Source organism: Palaemon carinicauda, chromosome 30 (genome assembly GCF_036898095.1).
Source record: "Palaemon carinicauda isolate YSFRI2023 chromosome 30, ASM3689809v2, whole genome shotgun sequence".
NCBI classification, from domain to species: domain Eukaryota; kingdom Metazoa; phylum Arthropoda; class Malacostraca; order Decapoda; family Palaemonidae; genus Palaemon; species Palaemon carinicauda.
In genome coordinates, this window is record NC_090754.1 from 26,739,147 (window position 1) to 26,756,646 (window position 17,500).

A 17,500-nucleotide genomic window follows, 5' to 3' on the forward strand; every position below is an offset into this window, starting at 1 on the left:
ATGGCTGTAAGGATTCCAAAGAACTATGTTTTTTAAGCGAGTTATGCACTGAAAATACATCATCCGGAAACTTATAAAAATGCAGTATTCTCTTCATCCTACCACCTGCAAAAAGAAAATTAAATACATTCCTGCATTTCATGCTTCTCTGCAACAGCATGATGAACCCAGGTTAAAGTTTTCCTTTTCTCTTTCAAGCATACACTCATAGGTCTTGAAGGAAATCCACATAGGGTAGGTTCAAGTTCCCCAACACATTAACAGTAATTCTATCACTACTTACTATAGATGAGGATTTTTATAGGCAATGCTATAGACCTTTTTTCATATTAGTTTGATTAAAAAAATATTTATTAAAGTGAAAATATCTAATGATTGCCACCTCCACAGAACCAAGAAGCCAACTTAAACATGTTTTGAATAGTACAGTACAATAAAATAAGCTACATTAGTATTGTTTAAAACTTAGACCACTCTTCGAAAATAGATATATAAGAAATTGGTATATATATATATATATATATATATATATATATATATATATATATATATATATATATATATATATATATATATATATATATACACAGTATATATATATATATATATATATATATATAGAATGGTATCAAATATGACTTTTACTTATTTGTGATAAGCCCATGAGAAGGTGGGCATTTCCCACTAGGAAGTGGAAGAACACCCTGCTGAAATCAGCCTAATTTTAGTGAACACTAGCTGCAAGTCTATATACTTAATTAGATAAACTTGATAAAGCTCTATTATTATTATTATTATTATTATTATTATTATTATTATTATTATTATTATCATTATTATTATTATTATTATTACCAATACTGTATCATTATTATTACTATTATTATTAACATTTGGAAATCTAAATATTACCACCATTAATAAAATAAATGCTTTTGGATGCTTACCACACAGAGCTCAAATCCTTCCTTCCAAATCCGCAAGAATGTCCTCAAAATACATGGCTGGAGGAGGACATTCACATTTCGTAAATCCCCAGCAACGTGATGCATCATTGTAAATATACAATCATTCACTGTCTCATCATTCACATCAAAATTCTCCAAAAGCCGACCATACTGCTTCATTATGTCCATGGTGGCAAACCTGTAATGGAAGAGAATTTCAATGAAGCAAAAGAAACCTAAATATAAGTATAAAAGACTCAGGACACAGTCATAAGCCTTTTCAAGGTCTATGAAAATCATATATTAGATCGTGTAGGATATCAACCCCTTCATTTCCTAATGTCTTCCAATGCTTCCACAAGGATCAAGTCTGGTCCTGGTGCCTTATCATTCTTCATCTTTTTCAGTGCATTTACTACCTCTTGCTTAGAAAACCCCATTACCATGCCAATGTTTGGCTGTCCATTTTCTCTTGAGTTTTATGTATACTATTAAAGAATGTACATGATTGTAACAGTAATTTTAAGTAAAGCTGTTGGCTGTCCCTGACAAAATACCTTCAGCCAAAAAAAAGGATATTAAGCAAGAAAAGAAGAGTCTATACCCCATAAGTACATTCAAATATCAGTCAGACAATTTTCTGAAGCTACTGCATCCCTGCTAAGTATTGAAAATCATCTTAAGCTCAATTTTGACTTCTTCCTCTCTTCTTAAATTTCTACTTACTGTTTCACGTGGTTGACAATACTGAATGAAGGCATGGACCGATGAAACTGACTGGTGGCTTCTTGAGTGGTGAGAAAGCAATGATTAGTAGTAATCAAATACTGCAGGTAATTGAGGTTTAGGACTCCGGGGCGGTACATACGAATAAGCAGCACAAACAACTGACGAACTTCTACCAACTCTCCAATTTCCTCTGAAAAAAAAGAAAAAATATAATCAAGTTAAATTTTATGAAAAAAAGGAGAAATTCAATGAACTATAGTTTATCGGAAACTAAAAATTTACACAAAATATTTTTCACTTTATGTTTTCTTTAATTACTCAGAAATACAAACCCTCAAAATGGATTTGAAAAAATATAGTTTTTGAAAAGTGAAAGAATATATCGTGTTTGGAAAGGTTTCAGTATATTGAAAAAAAAAAATAGTCAATGAGATGATGACACAAAAATGGCAGTTTTAATAATGTGGCCTACTAAGTATATTGAAAGAATGACATTAATTAATCTACATTTGAAGAACTTTATCGTTCAACCTTGAAAGGAATTTTTTAAAGTTCTGTACCAGCCAGCAATCTGGACTGCAAATATAAATTTTGATTCTAACTTCATAGTTCTTCAATATACATGCTTTCATCAATTTAACAAACTTTTATAACGATTAATAATTAATTTGGATAATACATATACAGTAATAAAAACCAAGAATAGAAAAACAGCATTCAAATAAAACCCCCCAAAAATGACATGGTCTACCATGAAGAAAAAACAACCTTACCTTTGATACGTAAAATGTGCTTCACATCAATCAAATTATGATCCTTTTTCAAACAAGTGTCAAGAGAAATAAAGAACTCTCTTAATGCAGTCACTACAAGATGTAGGCGACGAACATGAGGATGCAGATCAGTCTCTCCAGCCTGCACGGCAATCTCCAGTTCTTCCTGCATCACAACCCCCTCATATACGAGATATGACACCACCTAAAACCATATATACCATTCATTGATATGATGTTTTAGAAAAGCAAAACAAATATCAGACTAAATTATCAAAAAATAATTAAAACAACTTAAAATCAGGCTTTTTTGTTCTTAAATACTCAACGGAAATATAAAGTGCCACTGAAACCTCAATTACAGAGAATCTGATCTACCCATCACTATTTTATAATCATTGTAAGCAAACGATAGTTACAATAAGAAGGGTACCTTTCATAAGAATTTTTCCTGGATCTATATCAACATTCATTACTTCAATGAACATTGTTATGAATAGAGGAAGATTGGTAGTTGTTTATTAATAGAATATAATAACGAATAACAGGTCGAATCAATCACCATCTAACTCACCACCTCAGATGTTTTAGCAGTATCTAAGTGAACAGCATGACAAATTACAATTAAAAACTTAGCCTTAATTCAGTTCATAACTGCAGGAACATTAAAAATTGTATTTCACAGCTTTACAAGTAAGAGCTACTTAGAAAATTATTCCTTGTTCAGAATTCTAAATTTCTTTGTTAGTAATAGTTAAGTAGAACTCTTCTTACATCAATCCTCCCCCTACCTAACTCTCTCATGTGCTCTTATCTTAAATTTTGCTTACACTTTAATCTCTAATGATTATTTGTAAAGCCGTGAAATACAAAATCTATTAATGTGTTCATATCAAGTGAATTAGGTAAATTATGAGGTAAAATAGGGCTATCTAAGTTTTAAATCATAAATTATCTGGCTAAAGAGATATGCTTTGCCACCAAGAAGTACCTATCCCTCATAAAGCTAGAATTAGTAAATACTTTTACAGAAAAAATGCTGTTATTTCATAAAACAATCCCATAAAAACCTTAACTGAATAAAATAATAACACATGCATGGATTTTCTACCATCATTAATAACTAATTCAAAAATGATATTACCTGTACTAAGGTTCAGCTGAAAACTTAAAACTAATATTAATCATATAAAAGAAATACCTTGCAAAAATAATACTGTATCTGAAATTCATTTCATACTCACATCAACAGAGAGAACAGGGCATATCTGACCGAGGTCCAAATCTAGTTCCACAGCAAATCGTAGAAAATATGTGATGAGCCAGAGCAAATGTGACTTGTCCAACTGAATCTGATAGGGGAGCATAACCTGAAGTCTGAGACCTTGCACCAAATTAGAATATCCATTCAACATGAAATCAATAGTAAATTCCTTCAGCAAATCTGCTATGTCTTCTGGTTTTGGACGGTGATGCAGCAATGCTTTAGCCTTGATCCCACTAGTGTCTTTGCGTCTAAGCAATTTGTTGCGCCTGAGGTTCTTTTCTTGCAAGGCTTTTTGTAACATCTTAGCAGGCCGGGGTTTACTTAGCATCTTATGTGGCTTTTGATGATGGGGACGCTTGGCATGAGGACCTTCATCACATTCAGAGCCAGTCGAATTGCTTGACTCATTATTCTCTTGGGTTTCTGAAAGCATCTTTTGTGACATCGCATGCCTTGAGCGCTTTTGTCCAATCATTGGTTTATGAAGCTTGGGGAGCTGGGGTACAGGTTTAGCACTAGAATCACCACTTGAGCCTGACTCCTCCTCTTTAGGAGGTTGCTTCAATTGCTCAACTGGTGAACACACATTTTCTGCACAGGTTTTAATTTCTGTCAATGGCATAGCAACATCCATATCTCCTGCCAAAGGAAGCATCTGATCCGTAGTATCCTCTAGTAATGCTTCAGTTTCCTGTTGATAGTTAGGGCTAAAGGAAGGAAGGGGTGAGTCTCCTTGTTCATTTTCTAATGAAGATAGTGGAGATACCTGTTCTAATACTGGTATAGGACTACTACCTTCACTTCCTCCTTCACTACCACTGCCCCCTTGATCACACTCCTTCTCCCCATTGACACTTTCATCACATTCTCCAAGACTTTTCTCATCACACGCTAATTCTTTGTAATCCATTCGCATGTTGCATGGGTCCTCATCTGATTTATCCTTTTTATGTTTGCTATTTCTGGCTTTGACTTTCCTGTCAAATTCATTATCTACAAAATCCTTTTGCAGCTGATCTTCTGATGAAACCTCTCCCACACCTACTGAATCAAAATGTCTTGGTGATTTAGGAGATTCTTTACTATTTTTCTGAGCTCCTTCTGACACCGAGTCATCCTGAGAAGAATCCATGTTTGAGCCTGAGCGACCAAAACCACTATCTTTACAGCTGTCTTCTTTTTCAGATTTCCTTTGCCTTCCATTAGTTTTACTGTTCATGGCAGAGGCTGTATTCCGAACATTGTTATCTGTCCTTTCAACAGGTGAGAGACGTTCAGATGAATCAGAGACAGGGTCAGATGTTGATATAGCATCCTGAAAAGAAAAAGATATTTGTTCTTGAAGGGTTTTATACAATGCAGTGAAAGAAATAGATCTTCTTAAAAACAAAATACACAATCTGAGGTAAATGTGAGTCAAGTTATGACTGTAACTTAAAAAGGAGATAAAAGATAGCAGTAACCTAAAAAGGAGTAATATAAGTACGTTGACCATCAAGAGTGAATAACTAAATTTTCACAAACAATTTTGAGTGTATTTTTTATTGACAAAGGCTGTGCACCACCTAATAATTTTCAGAACGAGTAATATGGGTGTTCATTTACTTCCTAAGCTGCCAAGGTTACTTCTCACCATTGTATGCATGCTAATAATAAATAATAGTTGATTATTGTTTGGATTTTGTGCCATTCTTCCTTGGGATGGGTTGTATATAAACTCATCACATACATCATACATATACAAAGGCACTTCCCCCAATTTTGGAGGGTAGCCGACATCAAACAAATGAAATTAAAAAGGGGACCTCTCCTCTCTACGTTCCTCCCAGCCTGACAAGGGACTCAACCAAGTTCGGCTGGTACTGCTAGGGTACCACAGCTCACCCTCCCCTGTTATCCACCACACGTGAAGTTTCATAACGCTGAATCCCCTACTGCTGCTACCTCCGCGGTCATCTAAGGCACTGGAGGAAGCAGCAGGGCCTACCGGAACTGCGTCACAATCGCTCGCCATTCATTCCTATTTCTAGCACGCTTTCTTGCCTCTCTCACATCTATCCTCCTATCACCCAGAGCTTTCTTCACTCCATCCATCCACCCAAATCTTGGCCTTCCTCTTGTACTTCTCTCATCAACTCTTGCATTCATCACCTTCTTCAGCATGGCCAAACTACCTCAACACATTCATATCCACTCTAGCTGCTAACTCATTTCTTACACCAGTTCTCACCCTCACTACTTCATTCCTAACCCTATTTACTCGAGATACACCATGCTCCATCGAAATAAATTTAGTTGCATTCATGCCGCTCTTCAGTTACTACCCAAATGGTGCATTCGCACATTGGTGACAATCAGTGTCTCCAGCTCCCTCCCGCCTTCACCCGCACTGCTGTGTCTTACTGGTTGATGATGCCACCCTCAGACACTGACTCTACTATCAATGCCACGCTCATGAAACTACCCTACTTCGCCAGCAGAAAAGCGTTCACCTGGTTTCAGCGTGCTAAAGTCCAGTTTCGCAATAAGGGCGTGACTCAGTCAAGCACGAAAGCAGATTACGTTCTCGCGGCGATTCCCAAGAATACTTTCCAGGAAATCTCAGATTGATTGTGCAAGCAATGGAACACACAAATAATGTACGATGCCCTCATATCATACCTCCGAGAGCAGTATTCGCTAACCGCCCGCATAGCGAAAACTTTTCAGCTCTCTCAACAACCGTTGGAGAACCCAAAAGGCTTCACTCACCCTCAGGGAAATGATCAGTATCGCTCGTCTACAACCTGCCACAGGTGGCTCTCCTCGTGAAGTGAATCTACTCCGTGCCCTTTGGGTACGACATCTACCCAAACCTGTACGCGCTGCCATCCCGATGTAGATATTTTGTAACATGAAGGACCTGATGACCAAAGTCAACGCCCTTATGGACAGCCATTTCATCACCTTCAAGTCTTCCATCAATGCCTACACTCCTGACAAAGTAGACAACTATTCAACATTGACCAAAGCTGACGTAAATGCAGTAGGACACAAACGACCACCGCGTGAAATGCCAGAGTGGCGACAAAACCTCCAACCACTCATCACTCGCTTACACCCACACCAACGACCTCTACATCAACTTTCTGATGCCCATCGGCTACAGTTATGATACCACTCCAGATTCAGGCTACTGCAAAGAAATGTGTGAATGGTTGTCATTGTCCAATGAACTTTTAAGTACCTGTAGGCCATTGCTTCCACCGGTGACCTCCCATGTCACTAATCTTTTCTTTTTACATGATGCAGGTACGGGCGTGTGATTTTTGGTAGACATGGGTGCTTGCCGTTCTCTTCTGCCAAGGCCACTCTCCAGGACACAACGTAGTCTGTCTACACCTGCTGACATCTGCCTGGTAGCTGCCAACAGTTCTGCGATACCCACCCACGGTTATGAAACCCTCACACTATCGTTTGGGAGTGCCAAATATAATTGGAAGTTTCTTGTGGCTGACATCACATTGCCTATCCCCAGTGCAAATTTTCTTTTACAATTCCAGCTTGATGTTGCTCACCATTGGTTAGTTGACTCAGATTCGTATTACTCAACACCTCTCCAACCTTCCCCCTCCGACTCTCGCTCTCCACATCAGCACACCCACGGATGCCTATGCCTACCTCCTCACATCGTAGCCGGAAGTTTTCCGTCCAGAACTTTATCAAACACCAACGGTTCCGGCTAAAGAGATTATTTATCTGGCACCGGATCGTCTGGCAGCCGCTAAACAAACGTTTGCGGAAATAGAAGAAATGGGTTTGCCTAAAGGCCTCCAGCCTATGGTCGTCACCCTTACACCTCGTACTGAAGAAAGATGGCTCTCTGCGAACGAGTGGAGACTACAGGTGTCTGAGCGCACAGAACCGGATCACTACCCCCTCCCAAACATCGCCGACATGACCTCCTACTTGCACAAAGCGAAGGTTTTCTCCATGCTCGACTCCCTGAAGGGGTATTATCAGGTGCCCAATAACCTAAAGGACATTCTCAAGGTAGCCATCGCCACCTCCTTCAGTACATACACCTTCAATTACTCCTGTTTTGGACCTTGTAATGCTGGGGCCACTTTTCAAAGTCTCACGGACGGCATCTTAGAGGACCTCCCCTTCTGTGTACTGTATGTTACGTGAATGACATACTCGTGTTCTCTTCCTCTAAAGAGGAACACCTCCGTCACCTAAGCATTGTGGTCGACTGCCTACGATAGAACTGCCTTGTAGTCCAGCACAATAAATGTACCATTGACGTCAACAAAGTGTCGTTCTTAGGGCACTGCATCACTCCTAAAGGAGTCCACCCCCTTACTGAGAAGGTACTAGACCTTCAGAACTTTACCACGCCCTCGATCGTCAAAGCACTGCAAGAATTTTTTACCATGATCAACTATTATCATCATTTCCTGCCAGCCATCGCTGCCACTCTTGCCCCTCTCTACGCCTCCCTCAAGGGCAAATCAAGACCTGAAGTGGGGTTCACTTTAAGTAGCGACCTTCTGCAATGCAAAGAGTATCCTATCAAACTCTGCTGCTATCACTTTTCCTGTGCCACATACACCTCTCCTCTCCACCGATGCCAGTGACATCGCTATTGGGGTAGTACTTGAGCAGGTGGTCAACTGCTCGCCTCGCCCATTGGCCTTCTTCAGTGGAAAACTGTCCAAGGCGGAATCCGGCTACTCTACCTTCAACTGCGAATTGCTGGCGGTGCACATGGCTGTCCGTCACTTTCGCCACTTCTTGGAAAGTAACCCCCTTCGTCATTCGCACAGACCCAATGCCTCTGGTGCAAGCCTTCACTCGACAGTCCAATGCCTGGTCTGCCCGTCAACGCCGACATCTCTCCGGCGTGGCTGAATACAATTGTACCTTTCAACACATTCCTGGGGAAATGAATCTTGTTGCCAATGGCCTGTCAACCTCTGCTGCTCTTACTTTTCCCGTGCCACAAGCACCTCTCCTTCCCTTCACCGATGCCAGCGATGTTGCTATTGGGTCAGTGCTCAAGCAGGTGGTCAATGGCTCGCCTGCCCATTGGCCTTCTTCAATAGAAAACTGTCCAAGGCAGAATCCAGTTACTCTACCTTCGACCCCCGAAATGCTGAAGGTGCATTTGGCTGTCAGTCACTTTCGTCACTTCTTGGAAAGTAATGCCCTTCATCATTCGCACAGACCACATGCCTCTAGTGCACGCCTTCACTTGACAGTCCGACGCCTGGTCTGCCCGTCAATGCCGACATCTTTCAGCCATGGCTGAATACAATTGTACCCTTCAACAAGTCCCTGGGAAAATGAATCCCGTTGCCGATGCCTATCAAGAAACATATTGGCCGTCATTCACCTGGGCTTAGATTACAACACTTTGGCAGAAGCCCAACGAAAAGATCCAGAGTACCAAGCATGTAGGACATCCTGCACATCCCTCCGTTGGGAGGACCTCCATCTCAACGATTCCAACGCCACCCTCCTCTGTGACATCAGTACCGGTAAACCTAGACCGTGGATACCTTCTCCCATGCGCTTGATTCCATTCATGGCTTTTCACATCTCTCGCACTGTTCTACTGCATAGCTACTGAATGGCTTAAGCCATGCTCATGGGATAATAAATGTCACAGGTACATATTACAGACTTGCCTCTGTAATTATTGCAATCAGCCAGATTTTTTTTTTTATTATTTTCACTAACACTCCCAGCTCCAATTCTTCAGGTCTTGCCTCTTCACGCCACATTCTACAAAATAATCCTGTAAGTATTCTGGGAAACATTTCCTTTTCGGCTAATATTTCAGCAGTTATTCCATCACATCAGGGGCCTTCCATCTCTTATAGTTTTTTAATGATAGCTTCGACTTCAAACACATTGAATTCATTCATGGGCACATCAAGGTCTTTCTCAGTTTCAGGTATATCAATCAAATTATTACCTTTATATCTCCTATTCATGACCTCACTAACGTGTTCCATCTAACGTTGCCTTTCTTCATCCTCTGTTGTTATAACAGATCCATCTTTATTTTTTATTAATAATTCTATGAGCAATTTTTACACTATAGCCACTTCCTGAATTCATAGCTTTGTCAGCCTCATCTGCTTTCCTGTCTAATTATTGTCTCCAGTCATTCCTGGCTTTTCTTTTGACCTCATTGTTTACCAGCTGGGAATTCGTAAGCATTGTTCAACAAAGATAATCACCAATTCGACTTTTATCAAAAGATTTCCAGCTAAGCCATCTTCCATAGTCTCATCTCAATAGAAATCTGCTGTTACTGTCTTCAGTTAATGTGTAGATATATTTGTATGGTCAGCAGCAATAATCTGCTGAGGTACCTGAATATGTCAATGTTAGGGAAGTTGATGCTATGTTAAAGTGTTTTCCCTTCTTGGTTAAAGTTTCGAGTCTTATATCTCAACCGGTATGTATTTACAGTAAGTACGTGCTTACTGGAGGTTTTAGAATAATTCTTTTCATATGCTGTATGTATTATTCTTTTTTTTTTTTACTTGACTTTAATTCTCTGTTCCCTGTTTTAGCATTATTGGTTTTTCCCTGGATTCCTTCAAGTTAAATAATAATCATTTCAGAAAGCATATAAGTTTGTGTAATATTTAAAAATTGAAAAATAGTCTGTCTACGGTTAAACCCTCATCACATACATTAATAGTAAATGGGTAATCATGACTACAAAACAATTTTTTGAAAGACTTACTGAAGAAGATGAGGTCATTGGGTTGTTTTCGTCGTCTTCTGAACTCTCAGCAAGTGATAACTCTAACCACTCATTAATCAACTTCCGAATGGTAGTTTGCTGTTGCTCCCGATACATGAGCGAAACTAACTGGACCATCGTTATATTCCACAAATGCTGAAAAGAAAACATAGAATATTAATCGAAATCCTCACGGAACCAATAGCAAAGAGCAAAAAGTCAGGCTGAAAAAACAACTGAATATTAAAGAAAAGTAGGCTAGAGTGAATCTAGCTTAGCGTGTGGTGGTATCAATATTCTTTTTTTATTTCTAGCAATTATAAATAAAATTCCTTTTTGAATCTTTTTTCATGAAAAATGAATTAGTGCCCTGCTGGTTGATTTCCAGTTAAAAAATACTAATTTCATACAAAGTACATGGGTGTTCATATAATCTTTTACAAGATGTTTTTTCATGTTCTTTGTATATTACGTATAGCTAAAATAGATTTCCTTTAAAGATAATAAAATAATTGTACTAAGATGATGCCAGTGAAAATTAGCTTTTAGATTATATTCCTTAGGAAGAGAAACATTAAAATATTCAAAAGAAAATGAAAAAAGAAGTTTCTAATTAGTCTACAGTCTACAAGAAACGCTGCAAAGCCGAAAACTACCCTTTAACAATAGGATTTGGTAATATAATTCTGCTTTCATAAATAACTAAAGTATTTCTAAACCTGTCTCCCAACTCCTTTATTGGGCATTGCAGGCATCATTAGGTAACTCAAAATCTCTTCTGTATCTAATACTTTTAATTAGAGAAAAAGTATTATAACAGACTTTACTATGTCCACACAAATGGAAGATAATTAACTAAAAAGAAAATATCCTCACGCAATGCAACACAAAGCACAGACATCATTTTATGATAATCAGGTATTATGAAATAGATATAAAGAAAGTAACCATCACTGATAACTTATCAGAAGTTTAAGTCATAACGAAATACCTAGTTTTGTTCTTGGATCAAGAATGAAATGTAAGTTTATGGTAGGATTTTGTTTTACTAATGCTGGAAAATGTACTGGGATGAAATATTAGCCAGAATCACCCTGGTAAGCTACAATGCGTTAGCTTATATGTAACAAATCAACATGTAGAAACATAAAATCCTTAGCACATCAACATGATCACCGGAATACAAATATGTCTGAATTTTCCTTCAATAGTTTTTAAATGTATGTGTTACTAATTTCGTTTCTATTTAAATTTATACAAATCAGTATATGAATCCACTTGATACTAAAAATTGATATGTAAAAGAAATCATGAAGCAGATGTTATTCATTTACACATAATTACACACAAATAACAAGGGATCTTCCATTACGAAACAATCACAGAAATGTTAATCAATTATGAGGGAAAAATAGTTATGTTGCCTATGCATATTTAATGAAAATACAAAGAACAAAAGGAATAAATAATCCTTAATAATTAAAAAATATTACCTGCTGTTCACAAGTTAAAAGCTGGATGATAACATGATCAAATCTATGGGCAAATAAATTCCACATTATCCGATCTTCTATCACCACACCATTGTGATCCTCCTCTTTATCTCCCTGAAATGAAAGAAGAAACTTTTATGAATAAAAGAATAAAAAATCACATCAGGAAGGGGGTAAAAGAATAATTCATGTTGACTCATCTCGATATCTGAAACATTCTAATATGTAATTCATTTCTGTTGCGATTAATTGCAACAACTTTATATCAATGCTTCTTTTTTCAACACTGTTTTAAGACCACACAAAGAATATTTTCAAGTGAAAAATAATTACATTTACGTAGAAAATTAGTGAAATAACTTATATTGCTACATATACTGGCACTTCCAGTGGACACCCATCTACTATTTATATTAAATACATAACTAAGTATTGCACTATTTTTGGTCGCGCAGTTTGACATCTCATGAAAATAGTTTGTTTTCTTAGGTGGCGACGATTATTATATCATTTTATAGACAGTTTCTTTCTTGGAGCTTTATTATGCTTTATGGTCTAAGGCGGATAGGAAATCAAAAGGAATTAGGCTTACAATATCTTTAACTCTTTCTTGGTGCATACAGCATTCGCTTACATTTTTGCTATGCATGTTAAAGTTGACACTTTCGTGGGCTGCTTTGCGAAATTCCAACTCAAGTTATTGGTAACTTTTGTTGTGTGTGGGTACATAAAATAACAATCTTTTGATGTAAATAAAAATAAAGTCTATACAGTAGTACTACATTTATGGACAATGCTCTTATACCTTCACTTTAGCATATTGTATCTGCATGTAAGTTTCGAGCACTATTCTAAACAAAAATATTTTGATAATCAATTTACTTGCCTATTTGTGCAATGAACTTTGATCTTCAATATTAAACTTTGTCCTTTAAATCTATATTTGAAATACTTAAAGTTGAATATTATATTATTTGCTAGGTATTGTTATACCACAATAAAATTTCTAAAGTAATTTTTCGTCAATCTGAAAGCGATGCAGTAATACGTATCTAATTACCTTGGCATTTATACTATTTATTTATAATTATTTTGATAGACATTTGACCGAATTCATGTGATGGATTCTATAAATCATTCATTACAATTGATTTTGTGAATAAGAAATCTAGTCTTACATCATGTGCCATACAAACCCTTATTGTATTATAATGAGATACTCTACATAAATCTCTCTCCTATTTAAGTACTGTTTTGCTTGCAGTGGACAGTTTCATAGTGAATATAATCCACTTTTCACTTTGTGAAGAGTTTATGTCGTTTATTCACATTTTTTTTGTTGAAGGTTATGAGTTCAATAATGATTTGAAGCAGAACAGATACCACATTCAAGTTCTTACTATAGTGAACCAACATATTGATTATTCTTCCTTTGACTAGGAAATTTCCCCTGTATTTACTAATAAAACGATCTGCTTTCTTCAAACTTACAAGTTCTATTTCCTTCTAAATTCCATAATTTTTTATGGGATAGTCATCAAATTAGAAGGTTATATAACTGAGTCATATCCTTAAATACTAAAATTGTTATATTGTTAAGAATATGGAGATATCCTGGTGTCAAGGATAAGCGAAATTATATTCGAAATATGAAATGTAAGATGAGAATAGAAAAAAATCACCAATACCCAACATAACACATCCCTATGGGCACATAACACTCTACAGTACATGTAAACGCACCTAGGCCTCCTCTAATCAGTATACTGAAGGCTCAGTAGCACACATGTAATAAACCTTTCAAGAAGAGGCAATGCCCAGAAGGATGAATAGCTAAATAATAAAACAAGGTTTCTGATAAAATGATGTCAAGGCATGCAATCAACTTTGGCCTACATAAGCACGGCATCAAACTTTAGGTCACCTCTTAAGGGGTCCTAACACTTCTCCATCTTTCAAAAAAAAAAAAAAAAAAAAAAACCATCAAGTCAAAGGCGTGAATACACTGAAGCAAAGTCCACTGATATCTACCTCAGCAGAATTAAAGCTAATTAGCTATAGTTCATGATCATAACTTGACAAAAAACAATGATTGTAAAAACAGTTGCAGCACTACGGGGTAACCTCTATACTACAATAGGCAGTTGACTGGATGGCTATTTACTAAATTCTTAAACACAGCATTTAGTAGTTACCACTGCCTGTGAGACTCAAGAGTCTATTACAACATATACTGGAAAGATTTTCCAAAGAGAAAATGAGCTGCAGAATTATACATATCTTATAATTATACTAGCTGATACTGGAGCCTTTTCATACTTCTGGCAAAGTATTAATTCCAGTCATACTTAAGGGCAGTGTCTGAGATTGCTGGCCCTTCTGACCATGGCACCATAACAACGGTAATATCAGACAGTAAATATACTCAGGCCAACACCTGAAAAATATGAATGGCTAATTTTGTCACTAACCAATACAGCAAAACACGATTGCAAGATTTAGATTAAATATCAACCTTGGTTTGATGTTTCAAAAAATGGCAGATCATTATACACAGAGGGGATCACTGGTAGCTTTAAATTAGAGCCTTGTTGAACTTTAATTAAGGCTAAACTAATTATATGAATAAAAAAACTTCGCGAAATAATTCATCGACAGATTCGTTAGATTATTTGCCATATCCTACCCAGCATAATAAAGAACATATGTTACTCTCTATATAGAAATATATTTCTTTCCTGTCACGCTCAGCAACATTGCCGAAACTATGACTACTCGGTCTCTCCCGTGCCTCGGGTAGAGGGGAGAAGAGTAGTCATACCCTGGTGAGTGGGGGTAGCGAGAGGTATACTCGGAAACAATCGCCCGTAAATTGCTGAATCAGCGGTTTGTAGTTAGGAAGAGGGGTTGAAATGGTCGAATCCGTGTGTGTGTGCAGTAAATATATCTACATGATTAGCGCCCAAGCCCCCTCTCCACCCAAGGTAGGAGCCGGGAGGGCCTAGCAACGGCTGATGATGACTGGCTCCCCTAAACCTACTATCCTTAGCTAACAAGGATGGTGAGGTTGTAGACACTACAAGAAATTATCGAGTTCGAGCCTGACTCGATCTTTTGTCCAACAAAACGCCAGGCAGGGACGTTTGCATTCTAAAGATTTTAAAGATTATGGTGGCCTATGTGGTAAGCCCCTGTCTGGTGATCGCCAGTCTGGGGTTCGAGTCCCACTCAAACTCTTTAGTTCCTTTGGTCGAGCAACCTCACCATCCTTGTGAGTTAAGGATGGAAGGTTTAGGAGAAGCCTATAAGTCTATCTGCCGAGTCATCAGCAGCCATTGTCTGGCCCTAATTGGTCCTAGCTTGGGTGAAGAGGAGGCTTGGGCGCTGATCATATGTATATATGGTCAGTCTCTAGGGCATTGTTGTGCTTGCTAGGGCAAGGTCAGTGTCTCTTGCCTCCACCATTCAAGAGCGGTCTTTATGTCTTTAAACAACTCTAGAATAAGTAAAATAAATTACGATGGTCTGTCTCTTCATGCAAACAGACTGTCAAACCAGACTTCGTGAGTTTTGCTATCATTCCATCATTATTTGTATTGTTGGAAATTTTCTATTTGTTGACTTCAATTGCTAAGTCTTGAACGTGTTTGGTTAAAAATTACAATCAATTAAACATCAATAAAGAAATATCAAAAGCTGAATTTCAATCGAATTTGAATAATACAATTTGTTTTTCTCTCAATATATCGTTAACTGTGACCTTTGTAAATAAAGAAATGATATCAAAACACAATGCAATTTTCATATAACTTCTCTATTTACAATGGTCTCATTTGATGATTTATAGACTATTTTTATCTTATAACAGAAGATAACTGTGTTCTACCCTTTTTAGAATTTTTTGTCGCATAGATGATAGAATCTATAACTTTTACATTTGGAATAAAATTATCACCATATGGGTCTAGATCCATTATACCCTACATCATCTTATTGACGTTAATCTTAAATTTTTTTAGTATTGTCTAACCCGTTTTACAGGTCATTGCTATGTGTAGTCAAACAAATTCATAAATGTCAATGTTTTAAGGTTTAAGTTGAAAATACAGAAAAGTTTGATTAAAATATTTTCTCTAAAAGCTTAAAATTTTTTTCACTGCAGTGAGAATCAGGTGCCTTAAAAGAATAATGTTTTAGCAATATCCTGTTGTGCAAACTTTACTGAGAGAAATAAAAAGATTAAAGTAATTTTCAATATTTCCTAGAAAATATTGGTGGATTTAATTGTGATAGGAAATATTATTTAGTTCATACTGTATAAAAAAAAAAAAAAAAAAAAAAAAAAAACTACATTATCGTATCAAACCTCTTCACTACGCTGTTAGAACAGGGCAAAGGTTATGGTTCCTATTTGTATATATAAATAATCTTCAACATTGTGTAGATTGGAATAACTCAAAACAGATAGTAAATCACAAATATATTTTTGACGGAACTAACATTAAATCAGCTTCTATCAAGCATCTTGACAATACAATTTAATGTCCAAGTTTTATGCTAAAACTTACTTTCCAGATCTCTAATTTCAAAATTTAGTTCAAAATTAAGAAAACACATTATCAGAAGCCCTAATTTAATTTGTTTTGTCATTATTTACTTTAGCAGACGCACCCAATTCTTGGTAGTGGTAACTGCTACAAAAATAAAATTGCAGCACTCGAAACAAGAGAGTTTGATCAGGTTCTTCAGCAGTCAATAATTCTAATTGATCTCCTTTTGAATCCTCTTCTTTCATGGGGCTCAACATTACACAGAATTCCGAGTTTCATTCTGGCTGTGACAGAATTGGGAACCGCTCTTCTCCATCAAATGATATTTTTTGTTGATCAGATTGACATAAGCCTCATTTCAAATTCTATATCATAAATTTAACATTATCATTTATGTTCATATATTCCTTTTTATATTTTTACTATTTTCCTTTTTATAGTTTATTCTTTATTTAGAATTTCTGCGATGGAGTGTTTTCTCTTTGACGAGGCCTTCGAAATTAAAGTATTCCATTTTTATCAAGGGTTGTAGCTTGGTTTGTTACAACAACAACAACAACAACAACAACAACAATAATCTTAGAAGTAGCAGTAAAAGTACTAGTAGCAATCACTGTATTGCGGAGATAATGATAATAATAATAATAGTAGCATTAAGTATTAGCAGTATATTTCATCTTTCTCCCAACGCCTTGCCACTGATCTTTCTCTTAAACATTTAAAATGTATCTCTTATCCTAATACCTTATAGCGAATATCTCAATCCCATTAACTAAGGTTTATCCCAGAAAAGTAATAAATCTCTCTTAATCCCATTATTTAACGCTTCTCTTAATTCCAATAATTAATCTCGTCCTCCGTCCCATTGATAAATCATTCTCTCAATCCCATAAACTAATCTCTCCCTCAATGCAATGAAATAATATTTCTCTCAATCCCATTAATCATTATTTCCCTTTATCCAATAAATCTCTCTCTCAATCGAATAAACTAATC

The 17,500-nt window shown here is 36.6% G+C and overlaps 1 protein-coding gene across 10 annotated transcripts in view; it reads right to left on the reverse strand.

The window, feature by feature from the left end:
- The window catches only part of tim (timeless), a 251,784-nt gene that overhangs the window by 74,695 nt on the left and 159,589 nt on the right, over positions 1 to 17,500 (reverse strand). For all 10 annotated transcript variants that reach the window (XM_068353514.1, XM_068353513.1, XM_068353516.1 and 7 more), the window contains 6 exons: positions 11,955 to 12,068; positions 10,462 to 10,617; positions 3,694 to 5,031; positions 2,450 to 2,654; positions 1,674 to 1,866; positions 948 to 1,146 (listed from right to left, as the gene is read on the reverse strand). In XM_068353514.1, the coding sequence (XP_068209615.1) occupies positions 948 to 1,146; positions 1,674 to 1,866; positions 2,450 to 2,654; positions 3,694 to 5,031; positions 10,462 to 10,617; positions 11,955 to 12,068 (2,205 nt within the window). The remainder of the gene's footprint in view (positions 1 to 947; positions 1,147 to 1,673; positions 1,867 to 2,449; positions 2,655 to 3,693; positions 5,032 to 10,461; positions 10,618 to 11,954; positions 12,069 to 17,500) is intronic.